Genomic DNA, 21,627 nt, shown 5'->3' on the forward strand with positions numbered 1-21,627 from the left:
TAGGCGGGTCAGCCTGGGGTGGGGGTAGGGGGCGGGGGGTGCAGTGCAGGAGCCAGGCCTGGGCCCCCAGGGGCTCAGAGCCCCAGCTCCTCCTCCTGCGGCACTTTCAGGGCCAGAGAAAAGCAGTGCCTCCTGGTGGAAGGTCATGGGCGCCAGCAGCCAAGTGGGTAGGAAGGGGGAGCAGAGGAGGCAGCTGTAGTGACCCCTAAGGCTAGATGGGGGTGTGCGGGGCCACTTGAAAGTTTCTAATCCCAGAGCCCAGTGAGCTTTTCAAACAGGAAAGAGCGGTGTGTGGTGGTGACCAAAACCAGCCTCCTGCTCACTGTGTAAACTGCCTTTCTTCAAACCAAATAGTTGAGGCTACAGGAATGTGAATCTCATCCTTCCAAGTATATGGGAGCAGCTTGCTCTTTTGTTCTTTGGCCCTGGCTTTGTTATGCCAGAGCTGGGGCACTGGCTAGAGTAGAGGCAGGCTGGTGAGCCTGCCTGGGGCAAAAGGGTCACTGTGGTCACCTTTTTAGGTGCCCCAGTTTTGACAGTAGCAAGATTCACAGGCTCAGCCCAAGCTCCCAGTGGAAAACCAAGCACACGGCCTCTCTCCTGGGTGCTAAGCAAGCTCCAGCAGGCCTGGGGAGGTTGCTGCTTAGGGACTAAGGAAGACAAAATCAAGCTCCTAAGTTACAGGCCAGTTCAGAGTCCTGTTCTCATCCTTCCAAAGAAACACAGCGAGCATCAAGCCCTGCTGAGGAGTCAGGACTCCTGGCTTCCACCCGGCCGTGCTTTCTCATCTCCCTTACCCACCTTGTACTCTCTTCCTTATGATGGAAGAGGTATAATCATGTCCCCACCCTCCTGTCTGGGACTGTCACAAAGATAAAAGAGATCCTCTATAGGAAGTATTTTAGACTCCTAGGGGAGAAGCACTAAACTAACAGTTGGTGTTATTAAAGTGTTTGTAGATTGCAGATGAAAGGCAGCAGGTAAATAAAGAGGCTAAACATCATCCTCCCCAGAGAAAGGGTGAACTGGCTATTGGGGCAACGGTGGAGCTCCAGAGAAAGGACTAAAACCTTGTTCCCACTAGCCCCCTGCCCTGTGGGCTATATCAATCCTCTGGAGTTGAGCCACAAGCTGCCAGGCAGTTGGTCTCCCATTTGGGGATGAGTGGAAAGAGAGAAGCAGCTGTGAGTAAGGCCCTGCCCCGTGCTCTTGAATCTAGGGGCTTTTCTGGATTAAATGTAGTCTCATCTACCCTGATGTCTCACCACCTCCTTCCCTCTCCATGGAGCCTTTCCTAGGGAACAGAAGTGCTATGAAGCTTTTATTGTTTTGGCCACGCTGTGCGGCATGTGGGATCTTAGTTGCCCTACCAGGGATCGCAACTGCGCCCCCTGCAGTGGAAATGCAGACTCTTAACCACTGGACCGCCAGGGAAGTCCCGCTATGAAGCTTTTTATATCAACTCAGGTGTCTAAGCTGGTCCTACCTAACTGCTTTAACAAAGCAGAAGCAAATTTACAAAGGAGGATCCTGCCCTTGCTCTGCAAGCCTGTGTGTCTAAGTCACAGTTTTCACTTTCCCCTTGAGCCTTTACTAAATCTACCCCTGCCCTCACCTACCTTCTCAAAGGCTCTCTGCTAAATGGAACAACCTGCCTGATATAGCAGGAAAAGCAGAAGTGAATACGGTTCCAAGGAGAACTGTCAGAGACAGGGTTCAAGCCCTGGGCAGAAGACTGAGGAAGAGTCCTGGCCTCCCTCAGAGGTGCTTTATTACATGGTTTCATCAGTCATTGGTGATTAGATCCTATGCCCAAGTGAGAAAAGAGGAACACTGCATTGTACAGGGCAGATGGTTCCCCTTTTGGCAATGCAGTCACACGGGGTGGGCGATGGGTGCGTGCTTGGCTTCCCTGCCTCTGGGCAGGCTCTGAGATTGCAGCTAATTGAAATGGAAGCCTGGTAAAGTGGGAGAAAGGAATGTTCAGGAATCAGTGACCTCCATATTCTGCAGCTGGCTTTCCAGGGCAACATCTCTCGCTGCCCCTTTCTTTTTGCTGCCCTCATGCTGCTTCTTCTGCTTCTTTGATGGCTCCTGGTCAATGGGTGCGGGCTTCACAAAGGGGATCAGTTCCTGGAGACCTGAAAGGAAACAGCCAACCAAACAACCCATCATTCCTCAAGAGTCAAAGCCCAGGGACCTCTGGGGAAAGTTACACAAGACAAAGAGGCAGGCACTGCTTTCATTTATTCCTTTTTTTCCCAGCCTGAATTTTAGCTGCATTTAAATAGAAGCTCATACCGGCACTGGCTACTTTTCAACCTTGCCCCTTGCAATGCCCAGCACCAGAGGACAGGCAGAGTTTTGGGGGCCGCGTATGAACAAGAAAACTTGGTGCATTCTGAAAGGGGCTTACTATTTAGAAGAGAAGGAAGACAGACAAGAGGAGGAAGATGGGCTGGGCTGGGAGCCTCACCTGGTGGCATGAATTCCTTCAATTTCTCAGGCACGAGGATGCCCTTCTCTGTCTGGTAGTTCTCTAGGATGGCACAGATGGTGCGAGTTGTGGCGCACATCGTGGCATTGAGCATGTGGACAAACTCCACCTGCGAGGAGAGGGTCCCCAGAGGGAGCAGTTACACTCAACCCCTAGCTGGGCTTACTGATAACCAGGAACCATCCACTCAGCCAGACTCCCCCAACTGCAACTATCCAAATCCAAATCTAAAATCAAATAAAAAACAGGTTCTACCCATATTAATGATCTCTAAACCTTTGAATTCTGTTTGGCTTATTAGATAACTTATGGCTTATTAGATAACTCCAGGAAGATTCCTCATGTCTCCATGAGTGACAAGTGGTAGGTCCCAGTATTTTGAGGAGAGTTGGGCCCTTTGAGGGAGGGAAGAGACTACTCAATGGCTTCTCCTTTTAACCCCTTTCAAGTCCCTGACCTGGAAAAGATTAGGGCCTGGAAATTGGGTTTGAAGAGATAAGCTTACAACCCAGACCTTCTTGGGTGAGAAGAGGGGAGACATTGCCTCCAACTTGTTCTGTGTAGACAAATGGGGATTACTCTTTCTCTGGAGTTATGGAAAACAAAGCCAAGAAGAGAAAAGCTAGAACTACCTTGTAGAATAGAGCTAGATTCAGGTTTCTATCTAAAAGGACTCAGTCCTGATTCAGTGAAGTCACTTTCAGATTCCCTTTTTGGTCTAGACTGAGAAGCTCAGATTTTCCCATGACGCTGGGAAATAATGTCCTCCAAGGGCTGAGAAATAAGATGGACCTACTCTGAGCTGAAGGCCCTGCTTCCTGCCTCCCCAGGGGCCATCTACCTTGTCCATCATCTTCTTGGTTTGCCCGTATCGGATTCGGAGCCGGCGAGCCTGATAGTCTGTGCAGTTAGAACAGGAGACTAACTCACGGAAAGCTCCTGAGCCCGGAAACCAGGCCTCCAGGTCAAGCTTCTTACTGGCAGCGTGATTCAAAGAACCTGTAAGGAAAAACCCCTAGAATTCATGAAGGAGGGATGGTATTTCAGAAGGCTAACCTTTAGCAAACCCAAAGAATTCTTTAGTTCACATGTTATCCCCAGGAGGGAAATCACGCCCAGATATTCTTATCAACAAGAACTCCCAAGGGAAAAGAGTGTGATATTTTAATTAATGTGGGCAATTAATTGGATTGTAAGCTATTTCTTTGTGTGGCAGTTCAACTGGTCAGGGTGGTGTTTGTGGGACGCAGGAGAGGGAGGCCGATAACCTGAGACAATATTCACGATATGGTAAGGGATCCCCAGAGACTGGTAGAACTCCTCAGCGGTAGTGATCATCTCCTCAAACATCTCCCAGGACTTGTTGTCATGTGGCGATGAGTAGACAAACTGTTCAATCTGCAAAGAGGGACCCAAGGGCACAGTGACAAGGGGACGGGGTGAATAAACTGAAGGCTGAAGTGGGAATTATCCTAGCAATGAAGACTTATTCCTATTCCACTGAGAGTCAGGCGGGGCTGGGGCCCTGGTGAGAGATCGGGGCTGAACTGGACTGGCTGGGGCTGCAGCAAGAACGAATGCTTGTGTAGAGAGCGTCCCACATAACGTGCGGCTACTGTTCTAAGTACTTTCTTTCTTTCTTTTTTTTTTTTTAACATCTTTATTGGGGTATAATTGCTTTACCATGGTGTGTTAGTTTCTGCTTTATAACAAAGTGAATCAGTTATACATATACATATGTTCCCATATCTCTTCCCTCTTGCGTCTCCCTCCCTCCCACCCTCCCTATCCCACCCCTCCAGGCGGTCACAAAGCACGGAGCTGATCTCCCTGTGCTATGCGGCTGCTTCCCACTAGCTATCTACCTTACATTTGGTAGTGTATATATGTCCATGCCTCTCTCTCATTTTGTCACAGCTCACCCTTCCCCCTCCCCATAGCCTCAAGTCCGTTCTCTAGTAGGTCTGTGTCTTTATTCCTGTCTTACCCCTAGGTTCCGTTCTAAGTACCTTCCACGTGGTAACTGGTTTAATCCTCACAGTAGCCTAATGGGGTAGGTACTACTATTATCTTCCTTTGACAGAGGAGGAAACAACACAGAGAGGTTAAGCAAATTGTTCAAGGTTACACAGCAGTAAGTGGTAGAGATGGCCTTAGGACTCAGGCAGCCTGGTTCCAGAGTCCATGCTCTAGCCGCTCCACCATGTGCTTCTCAGGCTCTTCCCCAGAAACCCAGATGGAGGAAACGCGAGGAAAGACTGGAGCTGGGGTAGGCCTGAGCAACACAGATTCTATCTCTTCTATAACAGCCCTGGAGAGATAGAAGGGTCCCATCCCTCACCCTGATCTGCCTACTCACCTTCTCAAACTGATGGACTCGAAAGATGCCACGGGTATCACGGCCGTGGGAGCCCACCTCCTGGCGAAAGCAGGTGGACAGGCCGGCATACTTGATTGGCAAATCCTCTGGCCGAAGCCACTCGTCCCGGTGGAGAGCAGCAATGGGCTGTTCGGAGGTGGCAATCAGATATTTTTCCTCATAGGTGCTGTCATCAGACTTTTCAGTGCCTTTGCCAATCACCTGTCAGAGGAGGGTAATATTTACTAGTTAAGAGTGAGGGAGTAGGACCTCAGCTCAAGCAAGAAATCACAAAGATCACACAAATCACACAGAGAAGATCTGAGTGATGGGAGGACAAATTTTCTTCAATCCCTGCCCAGGAGTGAGCAGGAGATGCTAAAAAGACATGGGAGGGAATGGGTCAGTCCAAAATGGGGTCCCTACTAGAGATCAAAGAAATGCAAAAAAAGAAGACAAAATATTCTGATACTACTTTTTTTTCCCTTGGCTTCACCATGCAGCTTGTGGGATCTCAGTTCCCTGACCAGTACCCAGGCCCCCTGCAGTAGAAGCGTGAAGCCCTAACCACTGGACCGCCAGGGAATTCCCTCTGATACTATTTTTACTTTATCTAATAAATGAAATACTTATAAATGATGTATAGTGGCCAGTGATGGCAGGTGTGCAATAAAACCTGAGCTGGTAGCAGTATAAATTAATCCACTTGACAAATGTTTGTGAGGCATTTAGTAAGAGCCAAGTCCTTTTTGCCAATGCGGGGCAAAAGGAGATAGTCTCTGCTCTCTTGGTGCTTATGGGTTGATCTAGGGTTGTAATCCTTAAGAATCACTTCGGTGTTCAGCTGAAGAAAGTAATGGAAAAGAAAAAAAAACTATAGACAGGACAAAGTTCATTGTAACGTTACTTACTGATGGCAAAAAAAAGGGAGCCCCCTAAATATTCAACAGGGGAAGAGCTGGGTAGTCTATATCCATGCCATGTAATATTATGTAACCACTAATAAATGATGGTTACGAACACCATGTAGTAACACTGAAAAATGCTTCTGATATAATGTGAAGTAAAAAGGCAATCTACATATATTGTGATTAGAAGTATGAGAAAATGATACATGTATAAAAAAAGCTCCCACAAGAATATTAAAAATGACAATTGTAGTGGGTAATGTGAAAGAAGATGATTTCCCCCCACTAATTCCAAATTTTCTGTCATGTGGTATTACTTTAACTAAAAAAAAAAAAAAAAAAAAGAGGGGAGGAAACTTCCTCTAGGCCACTGTTTGGAAATGTGGAAAACTACCTTGCTACCTAACAGTGGGAATTTAGCCCCGTGTGAGGCTATTCACATACAATGTAAAAACAATAGAGCTTGCGGTCTAATATGGTATAGCCACTAGCCATACATGGCTATTCAAAGTCAATTAAAATTTAATTCCTTGGCTTGCATGAGCCACATTTCAACAGCCACATGTGGCTGGTGGCTGCCACACTGGATAGGACAGATACAAAACATTTCCACTATTGCCGAAAGTTCAGTTGGACAGCACTGCTCTAGAGAATTAATAAACTGAGGTTATTAGGCAAAAAGTGCCAGCCAAAATTCCTCACTATGGAGGACTGTGATTCTCCCTGCCTATGGCTCCAAGAAGCATCTGGATAAGAGATGGAGAATGCTGCGAACACGCAGAGCACCTGCTACCTAATATTTTTCATAATCCTCCATATAAGCTTCTCCCTGGTGTTACCTGCAGGGCATCCTTCTAAAGTTCTGTCAGTGATTATCCATCCAATCTTGGGAGTTGAGATGAGAAAAAAAGGGAAAAGATAAAAACAGGTCTCATCTGATAATGCACATGTCCCTCTCATTAAAAGGAAGAAGAGGAGGACCCCAAGGTTGTACCAACGCTCAGGGTTTGGAGAGAGCATTTTGTTTCCCACTGCATCTTGAATTAAAACATACCTTTGAACTCACCAACAGGACCTAGTGGGAAGAAGGTTCTGACTGTTAAACTCATCTCTCTACATAAGATAAATCAGATGAGGCCAGGAGCAGTTGTCTAACTACCCGCTACATGGGTTTTGGGAGGAAACAGCCAATAAGAACCAAGTCGTTCCCCCCTGCCCTGGAACAGGGTTGAAGCAGAGGGACAGTGAGACGTGGACTCAGCTGCGATGGGCAGCCGTTAGCAGAGACACTAGAAATACTGAGTGCTGGGCGTAGACTTCGGGTGGGGGGAGCTACAGCTGATGTTAAAGCTGGTTGATTCAGAATCACCTTCTGCACCTCAACTCAAATCCACTGGCTCTCCCTGAGATGGTTCATGATTGAGAGAGAGCCACAAACTGGGAGCCACATCCATCCAAAGGAAAGTATGTCTCCCCCTGTGGAAGCTTCCAGTCTGGGGTCAGGAGTGGGAGGACACGGGAAGATCAGCCACTTCTACAATTTCCTTTTGTCCAAGCTTAATAATAATATATGAGCTTCTTTTCTAAGCTCATGGTGCTAAAGCATGCTCAATTTAGATAGATCACCTAAACTATCTGGGGAAAGATAAAATAGGCTCTATGTCTGCACTGTCCAAATGGTAGCCACCAGCCACATGTGACCATTTAAATTAAAATTCATAAAGATTAAAATTTTACTTCCTCAGTTGCACTAGCTGCATTTTAAGGGCTCGATAGCCACAATGTAGAACATTTCACCATCGCAGGAAGTTCTGCTGGACAGCATCGCTGTGTCTTTGAAGTTAAACTTCATACCTTTAGGAGTCATTCTGCCACACTGCCTCAGGCTACTCACCTTATAAAGTTCTTCATCAAACTGGCTGAGCTGTGCCACTTCCTGCATGACCTCCTTCCTCATGAAGAAGGGGGTATAAATGGGAGTGTAGCCTCGACTTCCCAATGTGCGAAGAGCATACTGGATGAGTGCCTGTTCCAGGAACACCAGGACCCCCTAAAGGAGCAGACACAGCACTGTGTGAGTGGGTTCTGCTGCCATCACGTTCATCTGCTAGCATTTACCCCCAGAGGCAACTGGGGGCACACAGGAGGCCACAAAGACCATGGATCCAACAACTGACTCAAGAGACTCTTTCTTAACAGCCATGCACAGCACATCATCTGAAGAGCATTCCCTTTAAGATACCAATCAAGGGAAAAGGACTGTTCACCCAGGGTGCATGGGAGAGTCTTCCCGTGCTAATTCTTAAAACACTGGACTTATTTGTATACGTAGAACATACCAATATGGACAGTGTTTCCAAAACTACTTTACCACGTCCTTCTGGAAGGCTTCCCTGAGCGCATCTGCCCTCTGCCCAGCTAATCTGGGTGTGTTGCCTCCACCTACCCGTTCCTATAGCACCCTGGGCTACTCACACCAGAGCACTTATCACAGAGGGTTTTTGACTCTTCGTTACTTGTCTGACTGTCCAATTACACGGAGCTCCTTAAAGGCACAGACTGTTCTAATTCAGTCAGCAAAACATATTCATTATGGAGGATCACTCAGTGGCTTTTGTTCTAGGGAATCCTGATAAGCACTCTCCTGCCTTAGAAAGAGAATTGCATCTAATTGCCAGTAAGTTTGTAGTAGAAAGGCGAATTTGTGGGCCTCTTTAAGTGGGTTATGTTTTCTGCAATTTTTTTTCAGTTCTTTCTTTATAACCAACCTCACTGGCTGCCGACTCTTACCTTCAGGAAGTATCCTCGACTCCCAGCCACCACAGCCCCCTTTTCGCCTTCAAAGCCATCTACCATCACCACCAGGTCCACGTGAGAGTACTTCTTCCTGACGGTACAATCACCCCAAATCCTCTCTACTTTGTTGTCGGCGTCCTAAGCAAATGAGACCAGGAGACAAAGATGCAGGAGCTCTGAATTCTACAACCTCCATCTTTCCGAACCCTATTCCAAGAACGACCTAGAGCTTTGTGAAGTCACTGCTTAACTCAAACACTAGGTTTTGGCCCTTGTGTACAGAGACTAGAGAAGGGAATTTGCTAGAGGATCTGCGCTCAATAGAGAAATAATAATTTATAAAGTCCTAGAGGCAATTCTAGCCATGGAACTGAAATCATGATTTTCCAAAAGATCTGTATTCTCTCATTTTTATACCCTTTTAAATGACTCCTTGAAAATCCTATACAGGGAAAACCCTTCCCTGGACAATCTGCACTGCCTGGGGTACGGAGGGGAATGCAGATTTTTTTTTTTCCAGGCTCTCATTGGTCCAGGGCCACACAAGGGCGGGCTCAGGGCCCTGACCTCTTGAGTCTGCCACCCCAGCCCTCAGTGAGTTTAATGTCCGTTCACCAGGGAATGAATGAAAGAGGCACAGATGGGCCCTGCCACGGCTGGGGTGTCAGGGAACAAAGGCTGGGCTCAGAGCAGCTTTGTGCTGGGGAAGCTCCCACTCGGCAGGAAACTTTTATCATGCAGATTTCCCTTCAACCTGCAGCTTCTCAGCAGGGTGTGGGTGAGGGGTGAGGCTGATCTTGCAGATCCCTCCCATGAGATGAGCTGCTACCACGGGCAACACGCAATGGAGGACAGCAGCCTGATTTAGAAGAGATTTCCGTGCCAGGAGTCTCCACCTACCTGCTGTCTCTGCTACTTCCCAATCAGGCAGGGATCTGACTCTTTCAATTCTCAATTGGTGGGCAGAGCGAATACACAAAGAGCCTGCTTCTATTATACAGAGCGTGCCAGACTTTCACTGTCCTCCTCCCACTCCGCCCCCTTCCCAAAGGAGAGGGGTGACGCAAGGCAGCCGCTCACTGTGGCACCGACGCCTACCTCATCATTGCTGATGGGCACAGAGGGGTGCAGAAGGTTACCAATCTCGCGAAGGTTCTCAAATCGCTCTGCTTCCAGCTTTATCCGCTCGGCATCACACTTCAGGATGGCTTCGTCGATGAGGAGTCGGACTTTTTTGATTTGTGAGACTTTCAGGTTCTGTAGATGAACAAGGCCAAGCCCGTCCAAGGCCACAGCGAGTCAAGGGCAGAGTAGGAAAAAGATTGTTGCCCCAACCTTGTTGGGCTCTAATGATAACTCTTGTGATAGCATTTTAAAAATTGACACTGGAGGCTTTCAAAGAACTGAGATTTATTTCACACAGGGATATATACAGTTTTGCCCGACAAATCCGTTGGCATTTTCTTTCAGGGTGCCTAAGGCAGAGGTGGACCAATTCTGGCCACTCCTCTTGTCCCTGTATATCTCAGGAGTGTTAATACCATAGCTTAACTTGCACTTTCTGATATTCCTGATTAAACCAATTCAGCGTGCTATTATATCTATATTTAACTGTTCTCTAGGAAGATTATAAATTTATTAGGAGCAAGAGACCTTGTCTTACGCTCATTTTGTATTCCTTATTGCAGGTGTTTCAAACTGTACTCTGATTTCCTGGGGGGACCCTTAGCAGGTAGGGCAGGGCAGGAATAGCATTCCAACCTTGCCCTTCAAGCACAGCAACTCTGCTTTTTCGGGTTTATGCTCTTGCTATTGTTGCAGGGGGTTTTTTTGCTTTTTTTGTTTTTAAAGATTTTTTTGATGTGGACCATTTTTAAAGTCTTTATTGAATTTGTTACAATATTCCTTCTGTTTTATGCTTTTTCAGTTTTTTGCCTGTGAGGCATGTGGGATCTTAGCTCCCCGACCAGGGATCGAACCCTCACCCCCTGCACTGGAAGGCAAAGTCTTAACCACTGGACCGCCAAGGAAGTCCCTGTGTTGCAGGTTTTAAGAAAGGGTTCAGTGACTAAAAAACTTGAAAATTCCTGCTTTAGGCCCATTGTAGTGAATATTTACTGAATTACAAAAAACTGAAAAATTACTGACTGTGTAAATAGAGTTATTAAACCAAACATAGTTCAGTTCTTTTTTCCTCTCCTTCCTACTCTTGACTTTTCCATTCCACCTGTCTCCACCTCTGCTGTCTAATACTCAAGTACTGAGATTAACAAGAGGGGATGGGGACATGTCCCAGCTGCAGAAATTCAAGGATGCCACAGTGCTGTGTGGAGCAGAGTGTCAGGACTTGCTTGTCTAGGAACAAAGCTAAAAGAACAGAAATCCTAACCTGGAAAAGGACAATAACTTACAGTTAAAGTGTCTGCAGTGAGGTCATCGAGATTTAATACATCTTCCGGAATGGACTCATCATTTCCCATTGGCTCTTTTTTCTGTGGGAAAGAAAAACAAACAAACAACAACAAAAACATAACTAATTATAAAGAAAAATTTCTGACATAGTTTTGTAAGTGTACACCAAACTAATATATCATATAAACTAATTACAGAACTTTCTACATAACTTAGTCTCTAAAAGATGCAATGCATGGGAGAAAAATTAGTGAACTGGAAGCAAGAAGTTAATGTTCCAAGTCCCTTTCCTGACACTGTCTAGCTTTCTGATCCTGGACAGACTGATTAACCAATCCAGGTCAGAGGGTTGATACCATCGGGAACTTGAGAAGGAAAATGTCTGACATGGACATAGAATGTTATGACCCCAAGAATGTATGAAAACACTCAGTGCTGGTCAGGAGCCAGCGCTGGGCAGACACCTGTGTGTCAATTTGTGAATCCCCATCTACCTAAGAACAAACCCAGCCCTTAGGCCTGCAGCTAAGAGGAAAAATGGATGGGATGAGGAATATTAGGAAGGCAAAGAAACACAATTTTTGAGGAAAAAAGCCACGTTTAGAGCAATCCATGCAACTTCGCAAAACAGCAAGGGTATACCCAGGACTAGATTTTTTCCCATTCCAGTTTCTCTCCTCACCCTTCTTTATGATATTCTGCCAAATCATTTCTAATCGTTTTCCAGAGCAAGGGAGAAGACAGTGATTCAAGGAAAATCATCTTTAAAAGCTGGAAAAATCTGACAATATCAGAATGAGTCTTGATAAGAACAGGCATAGACTACTGAGGTAGAAAAAAATGGCCTAAATCTCAAGATGTTCCATTTGGTAGCCAGGACAGCTGAGGCCCTCTTCCTCTCTGATAATCCCTCAGGGCAGCAAATTCAAGTTCTGAGTTCAAGTTCTGGCTCTGCAACTAACTTATGGCACCATTTTGGGCAAGCCCCTTAATTTCCTAGGCCTCTTTACCCTACCCTTTTAATAGGGTTAACAAATGTACTACCTACACTCCATGTTTACAGCAAAGATCAAAACCAAAATGAGATGCATATGAAAGGGTTTTGAATGCTTCCAAGTGCTATACAAATTAAAGCACTGCTAGTACTATCTCAATGGATAGCAAGAAAGAACACTCCTTGCAGGGCCAGCAGTCAAGGGAACCTAAGAACGTTAACGCAAATGAAAATACTCCCATCTTCTTGCTAAGAAAAATACTTGGCTGGCACTATCCGTATATATGCCCCAAAGAACACTCAGGCAGAAGTATACATGGAAATTAACATAATTATGGGGTTGCTGACGTGTACCTGACTTAGTGTCAAGAGTTCCACAGGAAGAAAACTGTATGATTATCATCAATATCAATTTCTACAGCCTGTCACATGCTGAAAGTGTAACAAAATAGTGTTAAAGAGAAGGATACAGAATATCATGAAGGATAAGGTGCTAGAGTCCAAGGGAATCTTTTTTTTTTTTTGTGGTACGCGGGCCTCTCACCGTTGTGGCCTCTCCCGCTGCAGAGCCTGTGCTCCAGACGCGCAGGCTCAGCGGCCATGGCTCACGGGCCCAGCCGCTCCGTGGCATGTGGGATCCTCCCGGACCGGGGCACGAATCCGTGTCCCCTGCATCGGCAGGTGGACTCTCAACCACTGCACCACCAGGGAAGGCCCCAAGGGAATCCTTTTGTTATGGTCTTTCCAAGTTCAGGTTCCTAAATTTCATAATTTTTTGGTTTATTTTAGAGGTTTACAACTTAAAAATGAGACAGACTGTAGGGTGCTTTAACATGTTTTTTAAAAAAAAATGATTAAGAGGCTAAGAGCGTATTTTTGAAGAAAGATTAAAAACTAATCTGGTGGGCTTCCCTGGTGGCGCAGTGGTTGAGAGTCCGCCTGCCGATGCAAGGGACACGGGTTCGTGCCCCGGTCCGGGAAGATCCCACATGCCGCGGAGTGGCTGGGCCCGTGAGCCATGGCCGCTGAGCCTGCACGTCCGGAGCCTGTGCTCCGCAACGGGAGAGACCACAACAGTGAGAAGCCTGCGTACTGCAAAAAAAAACCCACCAAACCCCCCCACCAAAAAAAAAACTAATCTGGTTACCAAAGTAAAGCTGAGCTGAAACTTAACATTCTTCAAGGACAGGAAGGATACACTGGATGAAGGCCAGTACTACTTGCCATTCACTGTTACTCTCAATTGCTAAATAACTACAATGTTCCAGGCACTGTGCCAGGTTTTCTATATTAGAAATTTTCAGTTCTCACAATTGTATTCTAAAGGTTAGTGTTAGAACTGTCATTTCATAGACAAGAAAACTGAGGCTCAGAAGTTAACTTGCCTGAAGTCACATAACCAAGAGTCTAGGATTTGGACTCAGTATCTGTGCTCTTTTAAATAAAGAGCACGACTACACTGGGATAAAGAATCTGAAATTTACAACAGGAAAACCTCTCTGGCACTGTAGGTTGAGCTCAGGAAATAACTGGAAAGGATTACTGGTGGAATTCATATTATTAAGAACAGAACAGACAATGAATGACTTGTATGGCAAGAATCTTATCTTATAACAGACTGAACGTCTGTGTCCCCCAAAATTCATATGTTGAAACCTAATCCCCAATGTGATAGCATTTGGAGGTGGGGTCTTTCAGAGGTGATTAGGTCAGGAGGGCAGAGCCCTCATGTATGTAATTAGTGCCCTTATGAAAGAGACACCAGAGAGCTCCCTGCTCCTTCTGCCATGAGGACACAGCAAGAAGACTATCTATTAACCAGGAAGCAGGCCCTCACCAATCTGCTGGTGCCTTGATCTTGGACTTCCCAGCTTGCAGAACTGTGAGAAATAAATTTCTGCTGTTTATAAGCCACCCAGTCTACAGTATTCTGTTACAGCAGCAAGAACGGACTAAAACATACCTGCAGACAGAAGATGGACTCACTGATCCTTGAAAATGCCTCTTAGTCCCCTCCCTGCCTTCCTCCCTTTCTTTTTAAAATAACTTTCCCCCTCTGGTAAGAAATCCAGTAGCTCATGGAATTAAACACTACGTTAGAAATTATGAATTAACTAAGAATAAGATTAAATACCTCTGCTCAAGCTCTCAAGGGTATTAGTCCATTCTCTTACCTTCATTTTCTCTCCAATTGTCTTGCTGCATAGGTTCTTCAGCTTGTTCAAGTTGTCTGCCTGAAATCTGCCTGAAGAATAAAGAACCCAATATACCAAAGATAGGCACATAATTAAGATACCTCATTCCTAATCTTGGCTCCTTAGGACTGATCTCAGCCCAAGGCCAAAATACAGGCAGAGCTAAAGGATCTGCCTCACAAAGTTGTGTAATTCCCCAGCATTTGGTGACAATGAAAAGGCCATTCTGGGGCTGAAATTAAAAAGTATCATAACCTGGACGATACCACTGTAGACAGAGTAACACATCTGAGAAAACTGGAAAATACTCATATAACTATAACCTGTTCAACTATCTTAAAATTCACTTAAAGAAACTATGTGGTATGCACCAGGATCTAAAAAAAGGCAGTCAGTCAAGTTTCTATTCCCATGAACTTGGTTGCTACTTCTCTATGCTAGAAATGGTTAATGTTATTTCCTTTGCTTTGATACAACGCTCATCTGGCAGCCTTGAGAAGAATTCAATTTCTCACACTGTGGTTCCTCTGGGGGAAGACAGTGCTCTCACCAGCCTGCATAGGTATTCCGGCCCAAATTAACATCTTGGTATTGTGATTCATCAGTCTAACCTTGATTTGCAAAAGTTGGACCTCCTGAATCTAAGCTTTAGCAACAATATGGTAAAAATTAAGCTTTGGACAGGTAAAATGATGACTAGAGAGGAGACAGCGCCTAGACATGGCTATTCTTTGAAGTTTTGCCAAACTTTAAATTTAAACTAAACTTCAGCACAAACTATATAACTACTTTCTCATTCACTTATTCACACTGATTCCAGAGATGGAGAACAGATGAGTGGTTTTACATGTACTCATTTGCGTGTGCCTGTAGTTCTGTGTGATATCTCATGTGCAGATCTGTGTAACCACTGCTATACTCAAGATATGGAACTGTTCCATCTCCACAGAGATTCCTTTTGCTATCATCCCTCTGTAGTCCATTACCTTTCCCCTGCCCCATCTAACCCTTGGCAACCACTAATCTGTTCTCCATCTCTGGAATCAGTGTGAATAAGTGGCTAAAATTAAAAGGACTGCCAATATCAAGGGCAAGGTTGTAGAGCAAATGGAGCTCTTATATATTACTGATGGGAGCATCAATTATTACAACCACTTTGGAAAACTATTAGGTAATATCTACTAAACCTAAACATGTGCCTACTCTGTGACCTAGCAATTCCACCCTTAGGTACATACCCAAAAGAAATGAGTGCTTACGTCCACCAGAAGACACAATGTTCCTAGCACATTATTCATAGTACCCTTAAAGTGGTAACAATCTCAAAGTCCATCAATAAAATTGGTTATGTTTACACATATGGAGTACTACACAGCAATGAAAAAGAACCAACCACTGCTACACATAATAACATGGAATAATCTTACAGACATAATTTTGAGACAAATAAGTCACATGCAAAATTATATACTATATAAGTCCGTTTATATGAAGTTCAAAATCAGGCAAAAGTCATTTATGGTGATAGAGGACAAAATACTGTTTCTTTGGAGGAGGGAAGTGACAGTGAAGGGGCATGAGGGAGCCTCCCCGGAGAACTGCAAATGTCTTAGATCTTGATCTGAATGGTGGTCACATGGGTGTATGGCTTTGTAAAATTCATCAAGCTGCACATTAAGATTTGTGCACTTTACTGAACTTACTGAATACATTACATCTCAATAAATTTTAAAAGGCTGTATATAAAAATAATATAAATGCCACAGCAGAAATATATGATAGTATATGGATCATATGTCCTAGGTGTGGCCCTGGACTAGCTGAGACTGGGGTCAAAGGAAGCACTTAGAAAGTTTTTCCAATGATAAGGGCCTGGTTTAAGGCGTGTGCAATAGGGTTAAGAGGAAGTAACAACTTCAACTGATAATTCCTGTAGTTAGTGGCAGATTTCAAGATACATGGAAATCTACTGACTTTGGAAGTAGTCGAGACAAATGCTTATTATATGCCCAAATGTGTCCTCATTATATTACTCTGAATTAAAAGAAGAAATCACAGTTCGAATCCTTGAGGTTACAAGAGCTGTGGTAAACTCTGATGTGGTGCTCTGACTCCAAGTCATATCAGATTCCTGTGTTCTACACAGAGCCCTAAACCTTGAAGGTCTACAGACAGACACATGGGTATAGTTGTAATGGAGGGCCTTTTGAAGCTTGCTGTGTCCTCATTCAGGGAACATGGTCTGATTTCTTAATGTGGCTCTGGGTTGCAGCTAAGGATAGAAGAACCCTAAACGCTGATCAGAGGTTCAGATGTAAAAGCATCTTGAAACAAAATCTGTCAATGTCCACCTTCAGCAGGCAGCAATGGGAAAAATCATTAACTCCCCTTAGCTGCAAAGAGAATACTGGTTAGGGATGTCAAGTAGAAAAGAATCAAATCAATAAATATGTTGAAAATAAACTACATCAACTGCTTTTCATATGGAAGAGCACAGTGCCCTGAACACAGAAGATATTCATGACTTCAACAAACCTTTGTCAAGCCCTTAACAAGGACCAGGTGCAGTGCTAGGTATTGGGATTATATGTACACATGTGTATATGTATACCCTGTATCTATATGTATACCCTGGGTACTGACACACAGATGAATAAAACACAACCTTGTCCCTGAAGAATTCATCCCCTCAGCACATATCCACTCCTCAGGTAAAAGACAGAACTTCCCACTGAGGTGTACATTATACCCAAGAGACTAGGTAACACATTCAAAGTCATTTAGCAGCTGGGCAATGGCTGGAGAGAAACAAAAATCTGATACTTCTGACTTCTGACTCAGTAAAACAGTGTCCAGTCTAGTTTTTTCACTCCGATTTAATTTAATTCCATTGCAACTCAAAACTTCAGATTCAGATTCAGGTGGTGGGATCACCACCGCACTGGGCTTGACTGTGATGTGCAGAATCAGCAAACAACCTGAGCTAAGCAAATATTCTCCTGGTACCCAATACCTTCATGTTACCAACCCTTCCTTCGACTCTCTCCCTACACGGGTGATACTTATATATTTAGGAAAATCAACTTTCCTAATAGAAATCCACGCTTTTGGACAGCGAATGCCTATGCAGTGCACTGTCATAAACCTGTCTCTCTGCGGGTGGCAGACCTATTGCATCAGACAAAAAATCACGTGTTTGACAGCATCCGGCCAGTTAGTGACTACTCCAGCTAGCCTAGGCAGAGATTGATAGGCAGAGGGTTCTATGGTTTTATTTAGCCTCATGAAAGGTGCCCGGTCCAGTTCCAGGATCTAGCCCAACTCTGCCAATGTCTTCACCGGAAAACTTTAAACAGCCTCAATAATTACAAGATTTTTCTTGCTTCACCGCACCCCTCTGCCCATGTCTGAGCTACTACGTAAGACTGTTCTCGGTTCTTAAAAGTTTGCCCACAGTTCAGGGGGATGGCCTTCCCAAAAGCTCTGGGATCACTGTTTTTAGCCAGGAGCGGTCTCCACAGTCCCAAAATGGTTCCAATATGGACGGAGTGAACCTACTGTGCTGCAGATGTGACTCAGTCAGGTTGGAACCTTTGATTCTATCAAGATAAAGGGAGACCACTCTGGCCTTGCTGAAGATGAGAAGAAGACAGGAGGCGACCAAAGATAAGTGCTGGAAAGGGGAAACCCCCCAAACCTCCCCCCTGGCTTTCTTCCGGCTATCCTTGCGGCTGGAAGGTTTGACAGCTCTTGATGCGAACGCGCCATGCTCCTTTCCCAGACTCAGAAGCAGCGACCCGCACCCAGCTACCCAGGAAGGGAGGTCGCAGGGCCCGGGCGGAGGAGAAAAGTGGGTCGGTCCGGCCCCCCGGGTGGACAGGGACAGCTTCGGAGCCACCGCAACCTAGGAGGGGGTCTTATGAAGGGTGGAGCCTCAGGAGCGGTAACTAGGTCCAAAAAACGAAGTTGCGGTTGGCATCCGGGGATACTCCGCGCGTCCCGGTACTTACATCGTCGCCACTCGCTGTCTGCCTTCACCAGCTGGTCCACCAGTCCCGGGTCCTTGAAGCGCTTCTCCTGCGACTCTCGGATGAGGGCTGGGTCCCCTCCTTTATCCACCCGAAACAAATCCAGATCCAGCACCATCGTTCCTTCTCCAGGGCCAACACTAAGAGAAGTGAGGTTAGTCCCACAGCAGCCGCCCTGTAACTGCCGCACTGCACCGGCGCGCTGACAACCCGACCCCCCCCTCCCCACTTCCCGCGCAGGCGCAACGGGAGCGTGCAGCCCGCCCTCCACTCTGGGCCGGAAGCGGCTGCGTAGGAGGCGGGGCCGCGCAGAGGAGGACGGGGTGGGTGGGCGTGAGCTCGCTGGATGTGTTCAAGTCAGTCACACTGGCGGGTTTTGCCTCCTCGTGTGCGTTTTCCCCAGCTGTGCCCGCTTCTCTAGGGGCTCTAATTGCCCCATAGAAGAAAAATGAGTGCCTGTTTCTGTCTCATGTTAAAGGGCATATCTAAGACACGGCCTGTCAGTATAATCACTGGCTTGGAAGCTGGCACCTCCCATAGATGCCAGTTTCCACCTTACAAGCTTGGGTCCTAAGACTGGACCCTTTCTCTGAACCTCTGCTCTCTTCTCCATCTTGAGACAAGAGTGTGGCTACATGTTTTAGTCCCCAGATTACCTCAGTTCAAAATACCTGCTCTCCTGCCTCAGAGTTAGGATACCTTTCTTAATCTGATTATTGGGTGAACCAAATTGTCCCTTTATCAACCCTTAAGATCACAGGGTTGGAGAATATTTTAGAGAGACCCTTGAGTAGACTTTTCCAAGGGGAAAATATTTAGGAGATTTGAAGGCAGTTTAAGATATTGAGGTCATGTCTTGTATCTATTTGAAAATTCCTAGGACAAAGATTTCATCATATTTTAATTTTATAATGTTCAGGCCTTTACAGGGAAATATTCTGGTTGATGATTGGAGCCAAAGTTATCCAAGAATCTCCCTGATAACAAGAGCTTATTTGAAGGATTTGGGAATAGGCATACTGTTCCCCATTCTTCCACTTTACCAAGAGTTTAGAGACCCACCCACCATGCCCCAAAGCTAACTGTGCTAAGACCTTGGTCTTCTGCCACTTGCTTGTGCACCTGTCATGAGGATATGGCATTGCTATCCTACTCCCCAACAAGGCTCTGCCAAGCCAACTCTGAGGTGTAGGACAGGGCTAATGACAGTACTGGAGCTGACTAGTAGAGACCCATAGGGAGGCTTAGGAAAGGCATTTGTCTGGGTTTGGACCCCCTAGGTTCCTCTTACCGAGAATGTTAGGTTTAAAACCAGTGGAAAGGGGGGACTTCCCTGGCGGTCCAGTGGTCAAGACTCCGTGCTCCCAGTGCAGGGGGTGCGGGTTCAATCCCTAGTTGGGGGAACTAAGATTCCTCATGTGGCACAGCACGTCCAAAAAAAAAAAAAAAAAAGATAAAACCAGTGGAAAGGAAGTGTTGGGAGCTACAGGCTCTGAAGAAAGCATGTAAGAAGACTGTCCTCAAAGGGCTGGCTTCCCTGAAATCTTCTGAGGGCAAGTCTGTGGTGGGAGCTGTCTGCTTCAGTCAACGAAGGCAGTGCCAAAGTGTATTGCTTGCTAAGTTTCAAAACAGTGATGGGTGTTCCTGAGGCTGCAGGGGGCCCAGGCCTAGGGGAGGAGGGCCACTGAGCTAATACTTTAAGGAGGTCATCAGTGTAATTGGAAGGATGGCCTTAAAATTCTGACCTTTCCAAATTTCCTTAGGAATTTTCACCATTAGTTTTATCGTTAGATTACAGACATCTTGCTTTAAAATGCTCATGCTACCTGGTAAGTATAACAAATTAACATAATAGAATGACAGAGCTTATGACTGAGGGACAGTTAAAAACTTCAGTGTGGTTAGAGTATAAGGATGTGCAGTTAGGGTTAGTGTGTATGCCATATTACTAAATCTGTTGGAGATGCAGTTTCCTCATTATAGTGGGGCTAGTACCTGCCTCTAGGCCTGTTCTGAGAACCAGGTGAGCAATGTTATGAAAGAACTTAGTCCAGGCTTGACACACAGAAATGCCAAAGTAATGTGAGCTTCCTACTTTCCTTCTTAAGAGTTTAGATTTGATCCTATAACAGGGGTGATATTTAAAATATTTAACCACCAGTACAACCCAGGTACCACCCAGTCAAAACAAATTTGGGTCACAACTAATCAGCTGAGGGAATTGTTTTTAGGGGATTAAGTGCCCTCAACTAGAGTGAAGGAAAGCACGGAAGCAGGAAAATCCAGCTGCTCTGGGAAATGGTGGGTCCTTGATGTCCTCTAGGGTTTTATCCACATCTAGTCCATAATAATCCATGTCATACCCAAATAAGCTAATTTTACCTGTCTTTGTAGGCACATTGTTATGTGGCTGGCCTCAGTGCCACCCAAGGGAAAACTGAACTGGAACGGAATGGAACTGACATTCCAAGTGTTTTATGTGTTCTCCTTTTCGATCCTCACCCAATCTTGGGAGGTAGGGCATCATCAGGTGTGTTTTATTATTGTGGAAACTGAGGTTTTGATTGATGGCTGATTCTTCAGCAGGTGGTGAGAGGCTTCTAGCATAGGTCCCTATTGCTCCCAAGTATGCTCTTTTCTCTGTCACTCTGGGGTTCCAGAATCCTTCTCTTCAGTTTAAGCTTCAAGGACATTTACCACTTCTCACTCACCCATCCAGCCATCCAACCTATGTTCAAGAAAAACAGCTGAAAGGTATGTTTTTATTTCACAAAAAAGTGTGACATGCGATACCGATCCCCTAACAATCTACAAACTCTTGGAATACAGAGTAAAAAGGAAATCCAACCAGTCTTGATGAGACAAAAACTTGATTTCACAAAGCTGAAAAATCCATTACAAAGTCTCTGTTGTATAAATATAGTCAGTCTTATCTTTAATGTAGAGTGAGACAAAAAAAAAAGTTTTGTTGGCATAAGAAATCCCTGTCCTTGAATACACCACAATCTTCATTTGTACTCCCAGCCAAATACAGGTGACACCTACATGATGAGAGTTATATGTGTGTTCTCGGACTCTAAGTAACCAAATGGGATTTAAGTATTTTGTCTCCTGAGCCCACACTCCCTCCTCCAATAGCTTGTGCAAAATGCTATAGCCTTAGTTTGCTAAAAGCTTTTCCCATATAAAATAACATGTGTCTATTCTAAATTTGATTGTAGTAATGGGTGTACAATTCTGTGGGTATACTAAAATTTATTGAATTGTACATTTTAAATGAGTGACTTGTATGGTATTTGAATTACACTTCAATAGAGCTATTAAAAAATATCTAACATGTGTCTAAGTTGCTAGGGGAGCAACAGGTGACCCCGATAGCATAACTCAGGAGTTCCTGGCAGGATGCAGGGAAGATCTGCAGAAGTCGGTACACTAAGG

General features: G+C 45.3%; 1 protein-coding gene across 1 annotated transcript; it reads right to left on the reverse strand.

The window, feature by feature from the left end:
* Positions 1–1,712: 1,712 nt before the first annotated feature.
* On the reverse strand, positions 1,713–18,428 carry SARS (seryl-tRNA synthetase). Its single transcript, XM_029229915.1, has 11 exons — positions 18,172–18,428; positions 14,141–14,211; positions 10,972–11,052; positions 9,659–9,817; positions 8,555–8,698; positions 7,659–7,814; positions 4,857–5,078; positions 3,766–3,895; positions 3,339–3,496; positions 2,477–2,606; positions 1,713–2,141 (listed from the first exon to the last, which is right to left on the reverse strand). Exons 1-11 carry the CDS (start codon positions 18,305–18,307, stop codon positions 1,984–1,986), a joined length of 1,545 nt encoding a protein of 514 aa, XP_029085748.1. The 5' UTR covers positions 18,308–18,428; the 3' UTR covers positions 1,713–1,983.
* Between the last annotated feature and the right edge of the window lie 3,199 nt (positions 18,429–21,627).

This window comes from Monodon monoceros, unplaced genomic scaffold (genome assembly GCF_005190385.1).
Source record: "Monodon monoceros isolate NGI ecotype Baffin Bay Population unplaced genomic scaffold, NGI_Narwhal_1 Super_Scaffold_18, whole genome shotgun sequence".
NCBI classification, from domain to species: Eukaryota; Metazoa; Chordata; class Mammalia; order Artiodactyla; family Monodontidae; genus Monodon; species Monodon monoceros.

What these genes read in the sequence shown, in the direction of transcription:
- SARS (XM_029229915.1), bottom strand. Translation starts at nt 18,307, where the DNA reads ATGGTGCTGGATCTGGATTTGTTTCGGGTGGATAAAGGAGGGGACCCA. An exon ending in AGACAGCGAGTGGCGACGAT is followed by an intron (nt 14,212 to 18,171) that starts GTAAGTACCGGG and finishes TTTATTCTTCAG; the next exon opens with GCAGATTTCAGGCAGACAAC. An exon ending in TGCCCATCAGCAATGATGAG is followed by an intron (nt 8,699 to 9,658) that starts GTAGGCGTCGGT and finishes TCATTTGCTTAG; the next exon opens with GACGCCGACAACAAAGTAGA.